Raw genomic sequence first — 21,410 nt, 5'->3', positions numbered from 1 at the left:
GTTACAGAAGATCAGCTCAAATCCCTGAAAACATCACATCTCCCAACCTTGGAGTTTGTGAGGCCTCAGTTCTGGTGATGGCCAGGGACAGGTCTCATTTTACAAGCAGACCAGAGCATACCTAGTTAAAACTCACCACATTCAGGCCAAGGACTATACACTGCTGACAACAGGCAAAGAGACCCTCTGCAGATGACTGGCATAGAGAATAAAGTAGCCAGAACACAATAGCAGAGCACATGCAGCCCACAATGCAGACACACCTGGGAGCACCAGGACCTGGGGAACAGAAGATACTACTACAGGGGACAATAGAATCTCTCCTTCATAGAGCCATTACCATAAAAATAGGAGATGTAGCTGACTTCCCAACACAGAAATAAAAACAGGGACTTAGACAAAATGCAAAGACAGAGAATTTGTCCCTAATGAAAGAACAAGACAAAGTCATGGCTAGAAATCTAAGTGAAATAAATATGAGTAATATGCCTGATGTAGAATTTAATGCAATGATCATAAGGATGCTCACTGGACTTGAAAGTGGAAGACATCAGTGAGACTATTAACACAGAAATAAGGAATAACAGCAGTGATAAAGGGCTCAATAAATGAAATGAGAAACTCAGTTAATGCAATGAACAGCGGGCTAGAAGAGAGGAAAAAATTAATGACCTAGAAGACAGAGTAATGGAATGTCATCAAGCTGAACAAAAGAGAGAAAGAAAAACTATGCAAAACAAGAAGAGACTTAGGGAACTCAGTGACTCCATCAAATATAAGAACATCTGTATTATATGAGCACCAGAAGTAGAGAGAGAAAAGGGAGCAGAGGGTTTTTTTAAGAAATAGTAACTGAAAATTTCCCTAATCTGGGGAAGGAAAGAGATATCCAGATTTAGGCAAATGAAACAGATATCCAGATTTAGGCAAATGCCTAACAAAATCAACAAAAGCAGATCCATACTAAGACATATTGTAATTAAAATGACAAAATATAGTAATAAAGAAAAAATATTAAAACCAGCAAGACAGAAGAAGAGAGTTACATACAAAGAAAATCCCATAAGGCTATGAGCAGATTTTTCAGCAGGTATTTTCCAAACCAGAAAGGAGTGGCATGATATATTCAAAGTGCTGAATGGGAAAAACCTGCAGCCAAGAAGACATCCAGCAAGGCTATCATTCATAATAGAAGGAGAGAGAGAGTTTCCCAAACAAAAAATAAAGGAGTTCATGACCACTGACCCAGCCCTTCCAGAAATATTAAAGGGACGGTGAGTGGAAAAGGGAGACTAAAAGTGACAGTATAAAGGTAGGAAACACAAAAGCAGTAAAAATTAGTATTTCTGTAAAAAAAAATCAGCCAAGGAACTCACAAAATAAAAGGTATATGATACCATATACCCAAAACACAGGGAAGAGAATAAGGAAAAAGTTCGAACTTAAATGACCATCATCTTAATAAAGACTGCTGCATGTAGCAGAGGTTATATACAAACCTAATGGTAACCACAAACCAAAAACCACTAATGAATATGCAAAGAATAAAGACAAAGAAATCCAAATATATCACTAAAAAAACAAAACCCAGCAAACCATGAAAGAAAGATAAGAAAGGATCAGAGAAAAATCTTCAGAAACAATGACAAAACAAGAAATAAAATGGCAATAAGTACATATCTATAGGTAATTGCTTTGGATGTAAATGGACCAAATGCTCCAATCAAAAACATAAGGTGACAGAATGTATAAAAAAACAAGACCCATCTATATGCTGCCTACAAGAGACTCATTTTAGACCTAAAGACACCCACAGATTGAATGTGAGGGGATGGAGAAACAGTTACCATGCAAATGAATGTCAAAAGAAAGCCAGAGTAGCAATACTTATATCAGACAAACTAGACTTTAGAACAAAGATGGTTACAAGAGACAAAGAAGGGCACTATATAATAATCAGGGAGATAATACAACAATAAGATCTAACAATTGTAAATATTTATGCATCCAATATGGGAGCACCCAAATACATAAAACAGTTAATAACAAATATAAGGGAACTAATTGATAATAATACAATAATAGTAGGGGACTTTAACACCCCACAAACATTGATGGACAGATCATCTAAAAAGACAATCAAGAAAGAACACTGGCCTTGAATGACACACTGCACCAGATGGATTTAACAGATATATTCACAACATTCCATTCTAAAACAGCAGACTACATATTCAAGTGCACATGAACATTCTCCAGAATAGATCACATATTAGGCTACAAAACAAGCCTCAAGAAATTAAAAAAGATTGAAATCATAGCATACATCTTTTCTGACCACAATGCTGTTTTTTGGAGTTTTTTTTTTTTTTTAAGACTTATTTATTTGAGAGAGAAAGAGCACAAACTGGGAGAAGGGTGAAGGGAGAAGCAGGCTTCCACTGAGCAGAGAACCCAATGCAGTGCTTGATCCCAGGACCTTGGGATCATGACCACAGCCAAAGGCAGACACTTAACCAACTGCTAACCACAACACTGTAAGACTAGAAGTCAACCACACACACACACACACACACACACACACACACACACACAATCTGAAAAGTCCACAAATACATGAAGGTTAAATAACATGCTACTAAACAAGAATTGGTCAACCAGGAAATAAAAGAGGAAATTAAAAAGTACATGCAGGGGTGCCTGGGTGGTGCTGTCAGTTAAGTGGTTGACTCTTGGTTTCCACTCAGATTGTGATCTTAGTGTCATGGGATTGAGCCCCATCGGACTCCACACTAAACTCAGAGTCTGCTTGAGATTCTCTCTCCCTTTCCCTCTGCCCCTCAGCCTCAGGCTCGCTCTCTCACAAATAAATAAATAAATCTTAAAATTAAAATATCAACAAAGCATTTCAAAAGATAGGCCCAAAAAGGAAGAATTAGACAAAATTAATCAAGGAGTAACATGGCATCAACATACATCCACTGAAATAAAATTTCTCTGACTTTTTTGTTTTGAAACAATTGAAAAAACAAATATCCTTCCCCCTCAACTCTCACTCCCATTGTTTCACATCTAAACTGCTACAGTTTAAAAAAAAATAAAAAATAAAAAATAAAGAAACTGCTACAATTTTAAGCCTGACAAAACCAAGGATTATGAAGTATATGAAGAAATGGGAATTTGCTGGTGATAATATAAATAGGTGCATCTGCTCTGGAGAACAATCTGGCCACATTTGGTAAAGATTACAAAGCATATACCCTAACTTCTTATATCCCAAGGAAACATTTGCATGTGTATACATGAGCAAAAGAAGACATAAACAAGGATGTTTACTGAAACTTTGACATAAAAAAAAAAGAAACTTTGATATAGCAAAAAACTGGATAACCAAAATGCCCATCCATGCATAAGAGAATGAATAAATCAATTCTTCATATAATACAGCAGTTTGATGAATTTACTCAAAAAATTGAGTGAAAAAGTTGAAGATATACAGAATATATTGTTTAAAAGATATGGTTATGATCTTATCAGAACTGTTATACTGTAGTATAACAGTTATACTATAGTTATAAGTTATACTATAGTTATAGTTATAGTATAACAGTTATACTATAGAACTGTATACTATTAGTAGAAATAGAAAATAATGGAATTATGTACCAGTTTAATGGAAATTTTATTTATTATTATTTAATATTGTTGTACCGTGGTTAGCAATCCCACTTGATATTCACCCCCAAATAAAGAGAGATGAGCCAGAAACATCTTAACAAGTTACTCATTCCATTCTATATTCTTACTGAGGAAATCAATTTCAATATGAAGACAGGGGTAACATATTTTATTTCTTCAGCTGACAAGGAGATAGTAATGATAGCAAGCCACATACTCGTAGAAAAAGTGAGAAAGCAAAAAGTAAACAATTGTGAGAAGTCAGGTATCAGTACCACAAAGTAAGATTAGCAAATTTTTAAATTTGTGGAGATGAAACAACACACTCTTAAACAACCAATGAAACAAAAAAGAAATCATAGAAAACACTTAAAAACAAGTTAAAACAAACAAAATACCAAAACTTAGAGGACACAGTGAAAGCAATGTAAAGGGATGTAATGTAAATGCTTACATTAAAAAGCTAGAAGGATCTCAAATCAACAACCTAACTTTACCACTTAAGAAACTAGAAAAACAAGAACAAACTAACCCAAAGCTAACAGAAGGAAATATCACAGGTAAATTAAGTAGAATACTTTAAAAAAAAAAAAAAAAAGAGAGAGAGAAAAAATTAATGAAACCAAAAGTTGGTCCTTAGAAAAAAATCAACAAAATTGATCATCCTTTAGGTACATGGACTAAGAAAAAAGAGGAGATCCAAATTACTAAAATAAAAAATGAAAGGATAGGACTACTAATTCTACAGAAATTTAAAGGATTATAACAGAGTACTATGAAAAATATACACCAACAAATTAGATAACCTAGATAAAATGGGCAAATTCCTAGAAACAAAAAGCCTACCAAGACTAAGAAACAGAAAACCTGAATAGGCCTGTAACTAAATGGTAAGGAGACTAATTTGATAATCAAAAGTTTCCTGACAAAGAAAAGCCCTGGATCTGAAGGCTTCATTGGAGAATTCTATCCAACATTTAAAGAACACCAATCCTCAAATTTTTCCAAAAAACTGAACAGGAATGCTTCCTATTTCATTCTATGAGGCCAGCATTACCCTTACACCAAATCCAAAGATTCTACAAGAAAAGTACAGAAAAGTATCCCTTATAAATATTGATGAAAAACCCTCAAGGATTGGCAAAAAGAATTCAGCAGCTATTAAAAAGATTATACACCATAACCAAGTGGAATTTATTCCTGGATAGCAAGGATGCCTCAACATATGAAAATTGATCAATGTAATATACCACATTAACAGAATGAAGGGAAAAACCATGATCATCTCAACTGATGCAGAAAAAATACTTGACAAAATTCAACACTTTTTCACAATAAAAGACACTCAACAAACTAAGAGTAAAAAGCAGCTAGGTAACTTGAAAAATACAGCAAATATATGCAATGGTGAAAGACTTTAAGATCAAGAACAAAAACAAGGATGCCCACTTTCACTACTTCAGTATGGAAGCTCTAGCCAGAGCAATGAGACAAGAAAAAAGTAATATTAGGCAACCAAATGGAAAAAGTAAAATGATCTCTCTTTACAGATATTATCTTCTATGCAGAAAACCCTGAAGACTACATGTACAAACTGTTAACATTTATTTGCTAATAAAAAATTCAGCAAGTGGCAAAGACAAAGCCAACACACAAAACTCAATTGCATCTCTACATACTAACAATAAATAATCTGAAAACTAAATTTTTTTAAAAAAAGATTTTATTTATTTATTTTGAGAGAGAGAGAGCATGAGTGGAAAAGGAGGGGCGGAGAGAAAAGCAAACTCTGCACTGGGCTGAGACGCCGATGTAGGGCTCCATCCCAGGACTCTGGGATCATGACCTGAGCCAAAGGCAGATATTTTAACTGACTGACCCACCTGGTGCCCCTACTAAAACAATTCTAAGAATAAAATACTTAGGAATTAACTTAAGCAAAGAGGTGAAAGACTTATACAATGAAAACCACAAGACATCGTTGAAATAAAAGAACATAAATAAATGGAAATACATCCCATGTTCATGGATTGGAAAACTTAATACTATTAAGATGGCAATAGTACCCAAACCAATCTACAGAATCAATGCAATCTCTATCAAAATCCCAATGACATTTTTTGCAGAAATAGAAAAATGCATCCTAAAATTCGTTTGTATTCTCAAAGGATAGTCAAAATCCTGAAAAAGAATAGTCAAACACAATCTTGAAAAAGAACAAAACCAGAGAACTCAAACTTCTAGATTTCAAAACTTACTCCAAAGCTACAGTCATCAGGGGCACCTGAGTGCTCAGCCAGTTAAAAGTCTGTCTTGCTCTGCCTTCAGTTCAGGTCATGCTCTCAGGGTCCTGGTATCAAACCCCCACTCGGCTTCCAGCTCAGCAGCGAGTCTGCTTCTCCTTCTCCCTCTACCCTTCTCCCCTGCTCATGAACCCATGAGTGCATGCTCTAATAAATAAATAAAATCTTAAAAAAAAACAAAAGCTACAGTCATCAGAACAGTATGGTATTAATATGGTATAAAGATCAATGGAGGGATCCCTGGGTGGCGCAGCAGTTTGGCACCTGCCTTTGGCCCAGGGCGTGATCCTGGAGACCCAGGATCAAATCCCACATCAGGCTCCCGGTGCATGGAGCCTGCTTCTCCCTCTGCCTGTGTCTCTGCCTCTCTCTCTCTCTCTCTCTCTGTGTGACTATCATAAATAAATAAAAATTAAAAAAAAAAAAGATCAATGGAGGGGGATCCCTGGGTGACTCAGCAGTTTAGCACCTGCCAGGCATGATCCTGGAGTCCCGGGACTGAGTCCCACGTCAGGCTCCCTGCATGAAGCCTGCTTCTCCCTCTGCCTGGGTCTCTGCCTGTCTCCCCCTCTCTCTGTATCTCTCATGAATAAATAAATAAAATCCTTAAAAAAAAAAAAAAGCTGAAGTTAAAAAAAAAAGATCAATGGAATAGAGAACCCAGAAATAAACCCTTACATATATGGTCATATACTTTTGGACAAGGGTGCCAAGACCAATCAATGGGAAGAGAACAGTCTTTTCAACAAATGGTGCTGGAAAAACTGGATATCCACATGCAAAAAAAAAAAAAAAAAAAAAAAAAATGAAGTTGTACCCTCACCCTAACATCATATGCAAAAATCACCTCAAAATGGATAAGGAACCTAAATATAAGATGTAACACAAAATGGATAAAGAACCTAAATATAAGACGTAACACAATAAAACTCTTAGAAGAAAACACAAGAGAAAAGCTTCATTCTACCGGATGAGGCAAAATTTCTTGTATATGAGGCAATAGGCAACAAAAGAAAAAATAAACTGGACCTCATGAAAATTTTAAAATTTTGTACATCAAAAGACATTATCAACAGAATAAAAAATCCACAGAATGGGAGAAAAAAATTGCAAATCGTATTATCTCATAAGAGATTAATATCCAGCATATGTAGACAACTCCTAAAAAAAAAAAAACACAATTTAAAAATGGGCAAAAGACTTCAATAAACATTTCTCCAAGAAAGAAATACAGGGGGATCCCTGGGTGGCACAGCGGTTTGGCGCCTGCCTTTGGCCCAGGGCGCGATCCTGGAGACCCGGGATCAAATCCCACATCAGGCTCCCGATGCATGGAGCCTGCTTCTCCCTCTGCCTATGTCTCTGCCTCTCTCTCTTTCTCTCTCTGTGACTATCATAAATAAATAAAAATTAAAAAAAAAAGAAAGAAAGAAATACAGAAGGCTGCTAAGTATATGAAAAGATGCTCAACATCACTGATAATTAGGGAAATGCAAAACTATAATGAGATACCACCTCCTACCCATTAGGATGACTGCTATCAAAAAAGGAGACAATAACAAGTGTTGAAGAAGAGGTGGAGAAATTGGACCCCTTGGGCACTGTTGTTGGGAATGTAAAATGGTGTATCTACTATGGAAAATAATACGGCAGTTCCTCAAAAAACTAAAATAGAATTACCATATGATCCAGCAATTACACTTCTTGGGTATATATCCAAAGAATGGGAAGCGGGGTCTTGAAAAGATATTTGCACACCATATTCATAGCAGCACTATTTGCAAGAGTTAACACATGGAAGCAACCCAAGTGTCCTATTGATGGATGAAAGGATAAGCAAAATGCACTATATATTTATATACACAATGCATCATTATTCAGGCTTAAAAAGTAAGGAAATTCTGACATTTGTTACAATGTGGATGACCCTTAAGAATATTACGCTAAGTGACCCATCACAAAACGACAAATACTGTATGGTTCCACTTATTTGAGGTACTTAGAATAGTCAAAACCATAGAAACAAAGTAGAATGATGGGGCTGAAGAAGGTAAGGGACAGGAAGTTACTGTTCAATGCATACAACTTTTAGTTTTACGAGACAAAAAGAGCTATAAGGATGTATACTGGTGATGGGTGCGTAACAGTGTGAGAATGTATGTAGGGCCACAAAATCACACATTTAAAAGTGATTAAGATGGTAAATTTTGTTATATACATTTTGTACAATAAAAGCATTTCTAAAGCAAATTATCATGAAATTAGCTGTAACCTAAATAAAAGATTTTGCCAAAAACAAGTCATAAAGCAGGATGTTCCATATTACAGAACACTTTCAAAATGTATGTATACCCAATGTCTTGGTTTTTAAATTACTGAACACATAAACTTTGATTATCAATTCCTTTATAACTTTACATACAAATATTGGATGTTCTAAAGAAAAACATGAGGAAAAATGATTTTCTCTTTCCAGGCTAAAAATGCCTACTTAAAATTAAATACCTATAATATTAAGCTTTCACAGTAACAAGCCATAAACTTATCCATAGCTATTAAGTCCTAAGGAAAGAGAGTTGTTTTGTCCTCAAAGACCATAAAATAAACTAATGTTAAAAGTCTTAAAACACGGGTATCCCTGGGTGGCGCAGCGGTTTGGCGCCTGCCTTTGGCCCAGGGCGCGATCCTGGAGCCTCGGGATCGAATCCCACGTCGGGCTCCCGGTGCATGGAGCCTGCTTCTCCCTCTGCCTGTGTCTCTGCCCCTCTCTCTCTCTCTCTCTCTCTCTCTCTGACTATCATAAATAAATAAAAATTAAAAAAAAAACTAAATTCAATTTAAAAAAAATAAATAAAATTAAAAAAATCTTAAAATACGAAAGTCTTTTTTTAGATGAACATTGTCCTGATGGATTGAAGAGAACAACCAGGTGATAAATATTTTATAGACTAGAAGAATTCTTACCTGGGAGATTACCCTTTGAGATGGTGTCTGTATCCAAATTGTAGGTATCCTGTAGTCGCAACAGAGCTTTCGCTGCCCCAACCTGATCTTCATCATTAGGGAAATACTGTCTCTGAATGGTTAGGTTAGAGATAAAGCCTTGAAATAAGAAAAAAAGAAAGAAAAGAAGAAAGAAAAGAAAAGGAAAAACAGAAAAAAAAGACTCTAGAACCTCACAGACTTCCAATTTGCAATATAGAGTGTTTATAAGGATTTTTCAGAATTGATTTTATTATAATTTTCTACCACACCATGCAAGTTCCACACACTCAACAAGAAAAAAACTAAATACACTGAATGAGACTTGAAATACCTATAACTTATTCAATCTTCCCAAATTCTAATGTTGCTTAAGTAATCTGAAGTCATCACATAAACCATACCTGAATTAGGTAAAAGATCAACATGATAATTGGAAACAACCCAAGTGTCCTATTGATAATTGATATGATAATTGAGTTTTTAATTACACTAAGCTTGAAAATGAATGGATTTATGATTTGAAAATGACATCCACTGGCAACCAATTATACTTTCAAATAACAGATGGTAAGTAAAATGTATGCACTTAAAGAAAGTTCTATATTCTTCTGCATGTACCACACATTATGTAAATATGTAAATATATAAAGTTTGGTGGAATTCTTTGAGGGGGAAAGAGAGATATTAATTATATATTTAATATAATCAAGTGAGCTTGTTTATTAAAATATATTTAGATATATTAAGTTATGGAATATAGTGATCACAAGATTTGCTCTCCATAAAATCTAATCTTAATTTTAAAAGGCTTTATATAAAATATAGCAAAAACCAAATTAACAAACTACTGCCTAAGGAGAATGGTTGCTAAATACTCCTTAAGGAACCAAAAAAGACAAAAACAAAAAGTAGTTTAAAATTTTAATGTAAGTGTCATCACTGGCAAATAAAAGTTAGGTATTAAACTTCCCTCCCCTCTCAGTTACTTATAATCAACTATGTGGATTTTGATCAGCAAAAGGCCAGGCATTTTTATGTTAATGAAAATGTACAAATGAACACCTAGCTAGGAGAGGGCTAAACCTCATATCAAGCATTTTTTTTTTTTTGGTTTTAAGACCAACTCTTAGTCACAATGTTCACATGGAATTTTACAAGTTTGACAGATTTTTTATGACCCAAAATAAAATCCAAGAATTGCTTAAATCCTCTCCAATAAAAAAGAGGAAAAATATATGTATTACAGCATTATAAGGATGATTACCACAGATTAAAACATCAAGTCCCAAGGCTTACCTTATAAAAGAATTTAGGTCATAAACATCATTACTTGATAATTGTTTTAAATTAATAAATGTGTGAACATACACACACATACAAGACTTTAAAAATGTTCTCATGGTGCTATATAAGAGCAAATAATCATTGATATTTCCCTCTCACCATGAAGAAGTTTTCACAAGTGCTTGCCTTAATTTTCCTCAAGGCTTTCTGTACTATGTGCAATAGTTTACTGCTCACACTCATAAACACTCAAGAGTATTTTCATTTACATAGCTAGCTCAGTTCTTTCCCTCTTTCTTGCATTTTTTCTTTCTACCTTCAGTCACTGAGTAAGTATTTGAGCCATTACTATGTCTAAGCATATTCACTCTAGTTCTTAAACTCCAGGCTTAGTTTTCTGTATATCTGTTACTAAATTATCTAAAACACCTCACTATTCTAATTTTGTTTTAATTAGAAAGACCTTCATTGTTAAAGTTTGCAGTCTTAGTTTTTAAATTTATTGTCTAAGTAAAACAAATCTAAGATTCAAAATACTATCTAAAACACAGCTAACACTCTTCCTAATAGTACCAGTCCCAATACATTAACGATTGATAAGAGAGAGATTTACTCATAAATTTTTGAAGTCTGAAGGTAATCCTAAAATGGAAAGGATTACCCCCAGAAATGAAGCTATATGTCAAGTAATTGATTTGCTTTTGTAAATTTCAAAGCAAAAAATGACAGTGCTAGTCTCCAACAAATCACTTTTTTACACTAAAGTTTTATTTTTGTTTCCAGTTTTTCTTCCCTTTTTTAATTAAGGAATTTAGAATCTAGACTAACTCCAGTCAAACCAAACACACCCCTGCAACAATTCAGTTACAACACTAAACACTTGATGTTCTGGGAAATGAATTTATTAGTATTGGCATTTCCACACATGGCAGCAATACTGTCTTAACTATTTTTGGCTCCTTAGTCTTACCATCTGACTTACCATCTGACATATCCTTAAGGACCAGATTCTCCAACTCACTCCATTCAGTGTTCAGACGTTTCATTAATTTGAATGCATTTACAGGGTGCCCAACAAATCCTTCTGGATCTTTTGTTGCTGTGCTGGTTAGTCGATCTAACTTCTCTGCCCATCTATACACATAAGACATTTAAATGGAGCACATATACACTTACTAAGGAAGAACACAATTTAATAAAAACACTCAGAAAAATAAAAAAAGACTAAATTAGAGGTTTTTGAGTGAAAACTAAATTAAAAAATTCTTTTTAAAATAAAATTATAGGTTTTTTAAAAAGCAAGACTGTTACGGGTAAAATCTAGCTTGGTAGAATCAAAATATAACAAGTCTTTTTCTTTCAGTTTTGTTTCTCTCAAATGGTTACAGTAAATAAAACCCATCTTAAAAAAAAAAAAAAAACCCATCTTAGAAAAGGTGTGACTGGATCCCTCAAGAGTCTAAAAATTCATCTCCCCACAGGTCCTTAAAGATAACTAGTTATTTTAAGGTACAGATTAGCCCAATCAAAATTCAGTTACAGGTTAATTTAAATCAAACTTATACCAAAATTTTACATTCAGTACCTAAGACTATGTTTTAAAACAAAAACAAAACAACTCCCTGAATATTCAGTTTCTCACTAAATAAAAGGCAGGAATTCACAGGTCAGGATTAACTTTGAATGTGTCAGTTAAAAAAAAATTAGCAGTTAAGGAAAAACCATATCAATTAAATAATTAACAATACTTACCACTGTAATCTCTAGAATACAACCATAGGAGTGAAGATAAACAGAATTAGAAAAATGCTCTAAAAGATGACTTGATTAGGGAGGTTAGAGGAAGATGTTAGCAACCACTTTTAGAAATTGTCAGTCAACACCCATTCCCATTTATATCCTTATCTCAATCCACATTCCTCTACCTAAATTCTTGGCCCAGGCATAACTCTTGTTTCCTGTGCTCCTATTTTAGCCATTCCAACCAACTTTAAAGACAGGTGGCTTCTATTTCCACCTGTTTTAGCTCTAGAACAAAAACATCCAGGTGGGATCAGAATCATAGAAAGTAGAACACTTTGCTTACTTTTTTATTTGTTCTAATTTGTCCTCTTCTGCCTTAATATAGTCTTTCAGAGAAGTCACCAGATCTTTCTCAGTATGGATCAAATCAGTCATCTGACCTAGAAGGAAGAGAAGGGAAGGTTATCAAATATCTACATTGGTCAACACAAGTATTTTAGAATAACTTAAAATTGATCAAGAATGTTTCATTCCAAAAAAAAAAAAAAAAAAAAGAATGTTTCATTCTTTGAGAAGAGTTAACTGTTAATAAACACAGATATGTTGGAGAAGACATCTTTTTTATATCATTTTATATCCTGAAACTAGATGTCATAAATATAATACCCATATTTTAGTAAGCACTACGATCACACAAGGGTAAAACTGGTTAACGGCATGAAGGAAAATATCTCATTTAAGGCAGATGAGTGTGCACAGATTAAATATAAAAGGATACACATCAAACATGAAAAATACTTCTGGGGAAAAGAGGACATGTGGTAGTCTTACTTTGTTTCTTCTTTAACCAATATGCTATTTTAAATAGTAATATTTACAAAGATTTCGTATAAAATGAAAAAATGACATATAATTTCGAGTATTAAATTTATGGCATCTAATTTCGGGATATAAAATGACTTCTTATCCTCTTATAAATAACTAAACATGAATGATTTGAACTTCATTGGTGAAGTATACCGTTTGTTAGTGTGGTTTTAGTTTATTGAATAAAAATTTCTAAATTCTAATTAGTCTCAAGAACAAAAAAAGGTGAGAGCCGAGGTAGGGAAGAAGAAAAAGTAGTGTTGTTTTATAATTTAAAAATAAATTTTTTGATGAATTTGCCAATATTGTCCTATCTCAGTCCTGGTTACACTTTTTTTCCTTCTCTTTGGACCATGATAAACTTCAGAGTAGTGACTTCAGGAGCCAGGGTAACTTAGAGTGAAGAGACATTTACGTGGAGAAGTTCATTTGCATGTATGAGACAGGAAGGTGTCTTCTAGGTATGTGACAGGCTTACTTTAAACCATTTAACTTATGCTCCGAAGTAACTGTAATTTCATGTTGGTAGTATAGCAAATTATGATGAATAGCTTTAATTGTATGTTTAAAAGTCATGTTCACAGGCTTAAATCTGGAATCAGAATTAAGCAATTGAAATGTATGAATGTCTCCTTAATATACTGATTACAAAGCAAAAAAAAAAAAAAAATGAAAGTAGACTGCAAAATGAAGTAGACTTAGAATTGGAATGGCTAAAATAGGAGCACAGAAAACAAAAGTTATGCCTGGGCCAAGAATTTAGGTAATTTATAATTTTTATTTAAAAAAATTTAAATGCAAGAACAATATAAACCAAAAAACAGTAAGACTTACCAATTGAAGTAAAAAAGCCTGGATGTGCAAAAGACTGGGGAAGTAGAATCCCTACAATTAAAATATACCACATCATCTTGGAAAACTTAATTTTTCAGGTTCACACACCTACAAGAGAAATATGGCCATTACAACAACAAAAAAAAGGATAGGTAAAGTTCCTAACTGATTTTTCCTATGAACAAAATATAAGACACTAACGTTGCCCATAGACTGTTGTTAATTCTTGTAAATTGATTTAATAATGTAATTAATAAGAGCTACTATCTTATTTTTCCATATAACTAGAGTACTAACTTTATATTTCATGTTAAAAAAATATAAATGTTTGTTATCACCTGATAATTAATGCTTAAAAATTCAACCTGTTTGCTTTCTCCTTAGTTACTACTATTAGAGTGATTAGATAGTAATTCATACATCCTGAAAAATAAGTTTTCTCTGTTATTTACATCTAAACCATGAATGTCTCATAAAAATTACTTCATTAAAGTAATTTAAATATTACCAAAATACAATCTAATGTATTCTCCATCTAATATGTTAGAATATGTTTTAAAGGGAGAAAAAAGGTTTTAGAGCCACTGATTTATCCTTTAAATTCCTTTTTTTCTTTTTCTTTTAAAGATTTATTTACTTACTCATGAGAGAGGCAGAGACAGGAAGAGGGAGAAACAGGTTCCTCACAGGGAGCCTGATGCAGAATTCAATCCCGGATCCCAGTATCACGACCTGAGCTGAAGGCAGGTGCCCAACCGCTGAGCCCCCAGGCATCCCTATCCTTTAGTTTCCTAATTTGTTCCATCCTTTCCTTACATGGCTTTCAATTTTAAAATAAGTTCAACTAAAAGCTGTACATTCTCAGGGTGCCTAAGTGGCTCAGTTGGTTAAAGGTCTGACTCTTGGGCAGCCCGGGTGGCTCAGCCATTTAGCACCGCCTTCAGTCCAGGGCATGATCCTGAAGACCTGGAATCAAGTCCCACATCAGGCTCCCTGCATGAAGACTGCTTCTCCCTCTGTGTCTCTGTCTCTGTCTCTCTCTCTGTGTGTCTCTCATGAGTAAATAAATAAAATCTTAAAAAAAAAAAAAAAAGGTCTGACTCTTGATCTCAACTCAGGTCTTGATCTCAGAGTCATGAGCTCAAGCCCTGTGTTGGGCTCCACACTGGGCATGGAACCTACTTAAAAAGTTGTAGATTTTCAGGTGATGAAAATGTTCTAAAATTGACTGTGGTGAGTGATGGTTGAAGAACACTGTAAAAGTACTAAACACCACTGAATCATGACCATTAAATGGGTGAATTGTATGGTACATGAATTATATCTCAATAAAGCTGTTATTTTTTAAAAGCTGTACAGAATCAAAAAGAATAAACAGCCCTGTCGATTTAAGCTAGTAATTTCTCTCAAAGGACCTAGTACTGAGGTTTTTCTATCTGCTGTGTTCTATGTAAACATTCTTAGCCTAGTACATAGCTATGGTTTTTTTTTTTTTTTTTAACTTGGCAGCAAAACATGTCTTTTTTCTTTGTCTCTGGTAGCACTGACTTTTCTAGAACGGATTCTTCATGGCAGCAGCAAATATCAACTAAACATCAGAAAGATTTTACCTTTCTTTTCCAAAATATCCTGACAGCATGCTGTTCTTGCTCCTTCACCATCACATCCATGGACTTTTAAGTACTCCTTATTACCTTACAGAAGAATAAGTTACTATTACAGTACCTCTTGCCCCAGTAACAGGCTCCCATTTGTTACTCTTCTTGTCTCCCTATTTGTCTTTGAGCAGGCACTTCTGACTCCTTCCAAGTGACTTCACTTAAACCAACAAGTTCAAGTCCACATTGGAAAGCTCCCTATTTTGCCAAAAAAATCCCCCCCCAAAAAAAAAAACAAAACCCTTTCCCCTTCTTGAATCTCAATAAAAAATAAATCCCCACAGAAACTGACATTCTGGAAGTACTCCTAAGTCTCCTCCCTCAAGTTTGCCACAAGCTTCCAGATACTTCCAGAACCACACAGTAGTAAAATGCACTGCTCTCTTGGCTGCTTTACAGTAACTCTTTGGGAAGGCTTCTAGAATACAGCAGATGCAGACACTTCCTCTCCTGGGCTCCTGCCAAAGCACAAGGCTTTTTCAAAATCCTGGGCTGTCTGAAAAGTCTAGAATCTTCTCACTGTTTACACGGACTTCTGCCATAATTTTCTTCATGAATAAATGTTATTTCCAGAAAATACAAATGCTTTTGCTGTACTAACAAAAGGCTAATCAGAAATGTTATCTAAATGTTTAACTCAGATAAGAAAGTTTAGATTTGTCAGGTAAGAGCTTATCATTTTTTCATAGCTAAGATACATTTGTCACTAAAGGTTTTTTGTCATCTTTCATTGTCCTTAAATTTCTCAATGAATCAAGAACCATTCATTAGCCTACAAAAATCACTAAAGTTTGAAAACTGCTTCTAACAATGATAGGCCTTACATAAAATTTCAAAGCATTAATCAAATGAAGAATATACCTTTACCTTACATCATGCTGCAAAATAAATTCTAGATGGATCAAAGAGCTATTATTAACAAAAAATAACAAAAAGAAAAGTTACTAGATGTCTAAAAAGAGAAAAGAATCTCTAAACTTTAAAAATGATAAAACAAGTAACCTATCAAAAGCCAGATGGAATTCAAATACAAAAAATAATCTAGGCTTATGTGTTTTTAAAAAACCCTATGAAAGGGGTGCCTGGGTGGCTCAGTCAGTTAAGTGTCTTGACTCCTGATTTTTGGATCAGGTCACAATCTCAGGGTCCTGAGATTGAGCCCTGTGTCAGGCTCTGTGCTGAGAGAATGGAGCCTGCTTGAAATTCTCCCTCTCCGTCATCTGTCTTCTCACTCACAAATAGTACACATGCTCTCTCCCACAAAAAAGCAAACAAAACAAAATTTTTAAAAATCCTATAAACTGGGATCTCTGGGTGGCACAGCGGTTTGGCGCCTGCCTTTGGCCCAGGGCGCGATCCTGGAGACCCAGGATCGAATCCCACATCGGGCTCCCTGCAAGGAACCTGCTTCTCCCTCTGCCTGTGTCTCTGCCTCTCTCTCTCTCTCTCTCTCTCTCTCTGTGACTATCATAAATAAATAAATTAATTTTAAAAAATCCTATAAACTATAAACTAGGAAACTAAAGAAAATAGAGCTCCTATAAATCAGTAAGAAAACCACTAAGATATTAATAGAAAAGTAGATTAAGAATACAGAAAGTCACAAAAGAACTAAAAATAATTTTAAAAGTTCAGTTATCAAGGATCCATTTTTTTGTCCTTCAAATTAACAATTATCAAGGATCCATTTTTTGTCCTTCAAATGAACGATTAAATTTAACAAATTCACAAATATCTAATGATGATGCTATATATGTCAAGGAACCTAAAATGAGTATATGCTGTAACTTGTGAATTTAAATTAAAACGCAAAATTTAAAAATAAACATTCATTGGTAAAATGGTATAAGCCATCTTGGAAGATGGTTTGGCAGTTCCTTAAAAAAGTCAGACATACTTTTACCATACAATCTGGCAGTTGTTCTCTTTTGTATTTACCCAAAAAACTTGAAAACTTATGTCCACACAAAAATGTGTACATGAATATTTATAGATTTCTTCATAATGACTAAAACTGGGAAACAACCAAAATGTCCTTCAAGGTAAATGGATAAATAAACTGGTACATCCAATGAATTATTATCAATGCTAAAAGGAAATGAGCTATCAAGCCATGAAAAGACATGGAGGAATCTTAAATGCATATTTCTAAGTTGAAAAAAAAAAAAAAAAAACCCAGGGATGCCTGGGTGGCTCAGCCTTTGGCTCAGGACATGATCCCAGAGACCTGGGATCGAGTCCCGCATCAGGCTTCCTGCATGGAGCCTGCTTCTCCTCCCTCTTCCTGTGTCTGACTCCCTCTCTGTGTCTCTCATGAATAAATAAATAAATAATCTTTAAAAGAAAAAAACAATCTGAAAAGGCTATGTATTGTATGATTCCAACAAAAGATATTTTAGAAAAAGCAAAACTATGAAAATCGTAAAAAGATCAGTAGATGGGAAGTGGATGAAGAGATGGAGTACAGAAGATTTTTAGGGCAGTGAAAATACTCTGTATGATATCATAATGATACATACATCATTTATTTTTGGACATACATTTGTCCAAACCCACATACATTTGTCCATACACAATGCCAAAAGTGAATGGATAACATAAACTATGTATGGGCTTTGGGTAATTAGGCTGTGTCAATATAGAATCATCAGTTATAACAAATGTACCACTCTGGTGGGGGATGTTGAGGCTATCCATGTGTGAGGGCAGAAAGTAAACGGGAAATCTCTGCACCATCCTCTCAATTTTGCTGTGAACCTCAAATTGCTTTTAAAAAAGAAAGTCTTGGGATCCCTGGGTGGCTCAGCAGTTTAGCACCTGCCTTCAGCCCAGGGCATGATCCTGGAGTCCGGGGATCGAGCCCCACATCAGGCTCCCTGCATGGAGCCTGCTTCTCCCTCTGCCTATGTCTGTCTGTCTGTCTCTCATGAATAAATAAATAAAATCTTTTAAAAATAAATAAATAAATAATAAAGTCTTGGGGTGGGATGCCTGGGTGGCTGAGTGGTTGAGCATCTACCTTTGGCTCAGAGTGTGATCCCTGAGTCCTGGGATCGAGTCCCACATAGACTCCCTGTGAGGAGTCTGCTTCTCCCTCTGCCTATGTCTCTGCCTCTTTCTCTGTGTCTCTCATGAATAAATAAAATCTTAAAAAATAAAATAAAGTCTTGGGGTGCCTAGGTGGCTTGATCAGTTAAGTGGCTGCCTTCAGCTCAGGTCATGATCTGAAGGTCCTGGGATGGAGCCCTACATCGGGCACCCTGCTTCTCCCTCTCCATCGCTTGTGTTCTCTTGCATATACACACACACTCTCTCTCTCTCTCAAATAAGCAAATAAATAATGGTTCCAAAAATAATAAAAATTAAAAATTAAGTCTTAAAATAAATCAACATCCTACAACCGTGATGGAATCTGTATTGAATGAGATTAAGTTTCCTCTACTCCAAAATTCAGAAATAAATACTGATAAAAATAAAGAAAAAAATTATAATATGATAACTATGCATGAAAATATACAGAGGAAACTCATCAAAATGTAGTTGTTCCTAGACAGCAGAACATTAGGTAACTTTTTCTATTTCTTTGTATTTTCCAGATGTCCTAGGGTATATTTACTTTTATAGTGACAAAAAAGTTAACTCTATACAAAATAATAAACCTACAATAATAATAAAACATCAATTCCCATATTATGTATGTCACTCTAAGTTTTTTTTTTTTTTAGATTTTATTTATTTATTCATGAGAGACAGAGAGAGAGGCAGAGACATAGGCAGAGGGAGAAGCAGGCTCCCTGTGGGCAGCTCAATGCAGGACTCTATCCCAGAACTCCGGGATCATGACCTGAGCCAAAGGCAGAAGCAGCTCACCACTGAGCCACCCAGGTGCCCCTCACCCTAAGTTTTCTTTTTTAAAGATTTTATTCATTTATTCATGAGAGACACAGAGAGAGAAAGAGAGAGGCAGAGACACAGGCAGAGGGAGAAGCAGGCTCCATGCAGGTAGCCCAACATGAGACTCGATCCCGGGACCCCAGGACCACGCCCTGGGCAGAAGGCAGGCGCTAAACTGCTGAGCCATCCAGGGATCCCCTACCCTAAGTTTTTAATGAAGTGGTTAACTACTCCCTAATACAAAAAAAGTAGCTAACAAATACAATCCACATTTGTGCCTGTTTCATATTCTCCAGATTTCTCTCTCTGCTACAAAGACAGTAAGCTTATATGAAAGCAACTCAAATATCTAGCCATGAACTACACGGTCAGATTATTATCCTTCCTCCTACAGAAAGACATATTGATGCGGGCTAGGCCAGTCATTGACACTTTCTCCCAAAAACATTTGAGGGGTGGGCTTGTGAAATGGTACAAAGCAGCTCCTTCTGGAGTTGCTAAGCTCATAGGATATGAATTTGGATCTGCCTGTGACGATCTTTCCCACTTGTCAAGGACACATAGAAACCCAATCTATAAACAAAGTCATTCAGAAATAAACAATTCCAAGCTCCATAGCCCTGACTCTTCCAATTGTTAGTAAAGCAATCATATCTTTATTAACCACAGTTTTTAAACCAATGCTTTGAATCTGTGAGCTACTGCAATAATCTTCCAACCCAATAAGAGAGCCTCTGAATTCCCTTAAGGAATTTTAAACTAGATCAAGTTGGATTTGTCACTTGCAATATGAAGTTCAGACGACACAGCATTACTCCAAACTACTATGACCATCAAATGAAGAAATAGCCCTAAATAGCCCTAAATAGCCCTAGATAGCAGTGGTTCTCACTGCTGTATCAGAATCACCTACAGGTCTGAGGTATGTAGTTAATTTATACAAATTCTTAGGTGATGGTGATGCTGCTGGTCTGGAATCACACTTTGAAAACCACCAGATACAAACAAACATCCCTTAAAATCACACAAAAAGAGCTTTCTACCTTTAAAAGAGTAAAATTTCAGGGGTACTCGGGTGGTTCAGTCGATGAAGCATCTACCTTCCGCTCAGATCATTATCCTGGAGTCCCAGGATCAAGCCCCACATCGGACTCCCTCTGCCCCTCTCCCTGGCTTGGGTGTGTTCACACTCTCTCCCACTCTCTCTCAAATAAATAAAATCTTAAAAAAAAAAAAAAAAAAAAGTAAGGGACGCCCGGGTGGCTCAGCGGTTAAGCGTCTGCCTTCAGGCCAGAGCAGGATCCAGGAGTCCTGGGATTGAGTCCCACATCGGGCTTCCTGCGAGGAGCCTGCTTCTCCCTCTACCTAGGTCTCTGCCTCTCTCTGTGTTTCTCATGAATAAATAAATAAAATCTTTGAAAAAAAAGTAAGATTTTACTTATTTTTTGAAAAATATAATTGAATTCCTAATTATTCTGGTGAATAGTTCCTCTAATCTTTTTTTCGTAGAAGTAGGCTCCATCCCAAACTGAGAGCCCAAAATGGGGCTTGAACTCACAACTATGAGATCAAGACCTGAGCCAAGATCAAACCCTGAGCTGAGATCAAGAGTCAGATCCTTAACCATCTGAGCCATTCTGGTGCCCCTCCTCTAATCTCTTTTAATATTAAATACTTGTTTGTAAGCAATCATATCTTTATTAACCACAGGTTTTTTAAAACAATGGTTTCCTTACTTCTGATGTCTCACTTCCATTTATTTCCATCTTCATTCAGTTAGCAGCTTGCAAAGCAAATCATTATGAGCATCTAAGAGTCAAGCATCCTAAAAGACACTGGAGTTTTATAAAAAAATAGTAAGATACAGGGGCGCCTGGCTGGCTCAGTTGGGAGAACATGAGACTTTTGATCTCAGGGTTGTGAGTTTGAGCTCCACAATGAGTGTAGAGATTACTTAAAAATTTAAAAAAAAATTTTTTAAGTAGTAAGATACAAATATCTCCTGTTCTAAATCCTAAGACAAGCTTGAAATAGAATTTAAATGGGTTAAAGAAAAAATAAATAAATAAATAAATAAATAAATGGGTTAAAGAGGATGTAAAGAAGGCAAATCTCAGATCCCTGAAAAGACTGGACTCAAAAAAACGGGGAGAGGGAAGAAAAA

General features: G+C 35.3%; 1 protein-coding gene across 3 annotated transcripts in view; it reads right to left on the bottom strand.

Moving 5' to 3' along the window:
* The window catches only part of P4HA1 (prolyl 4-hydroxylase subunit alpha 1), a 77,067-nt gene that overhangs the window by 46,363 nt on the left and 9,294 nt on the right, over window positions 1–21,410 (bottom strand). For 2 of the 3 annotated variants that reach the window (XM_041748181.1, XM_041748180.1), the window contains exons 2-5: window positions 13,695–13,802; window positions 12,337–12,433; window positions 11,233–11,384; window positions 8,946–9,083 (exon numbers count right to left, since the gene is read on the bottom strand). In XM_041748181.1, coding sequence (XP_041604115.1) covers window positions 8,946–9,083; window positions 11,233–11,384; window positions 12,337–12,433; window positions 13,695–13,770 — 463 coding nt within the window. In that variant the 5' untranslated portion in view covers window positions 13,771–13,802. Of the gene's footprint in view, window positions 1–8,945; window positions 9,084–11,232; window positions 11,385–12,336; window positions 12,434–13,694; window positions 13,803–15,304; window positions 15,389–21,410 lie in introns of all 3 variants that reach the window. The other variant, XM_041748182.1, reaches the window with a different exon arrangement.

Source organism: Vulpes lagopus, chromosome 3 (genome assembly GCF_018345385.1).
Source record: "Vulpes lagopus strain Blue_001 chromosome 3, ASM1834538v1, whole genome shotgun sequence".
In the NCBI taxonomy this organism is placed as follows: Eukaryota; Metazoa; Chordata; class Mammalia; order Carnivora; family Canidae; genus Vulpes; species Vulpes lagopus.
Note: the sequence above shows the minus strand (reverse complement) of the source record. Positions and strands in the feature narration are given on the sequence as shown.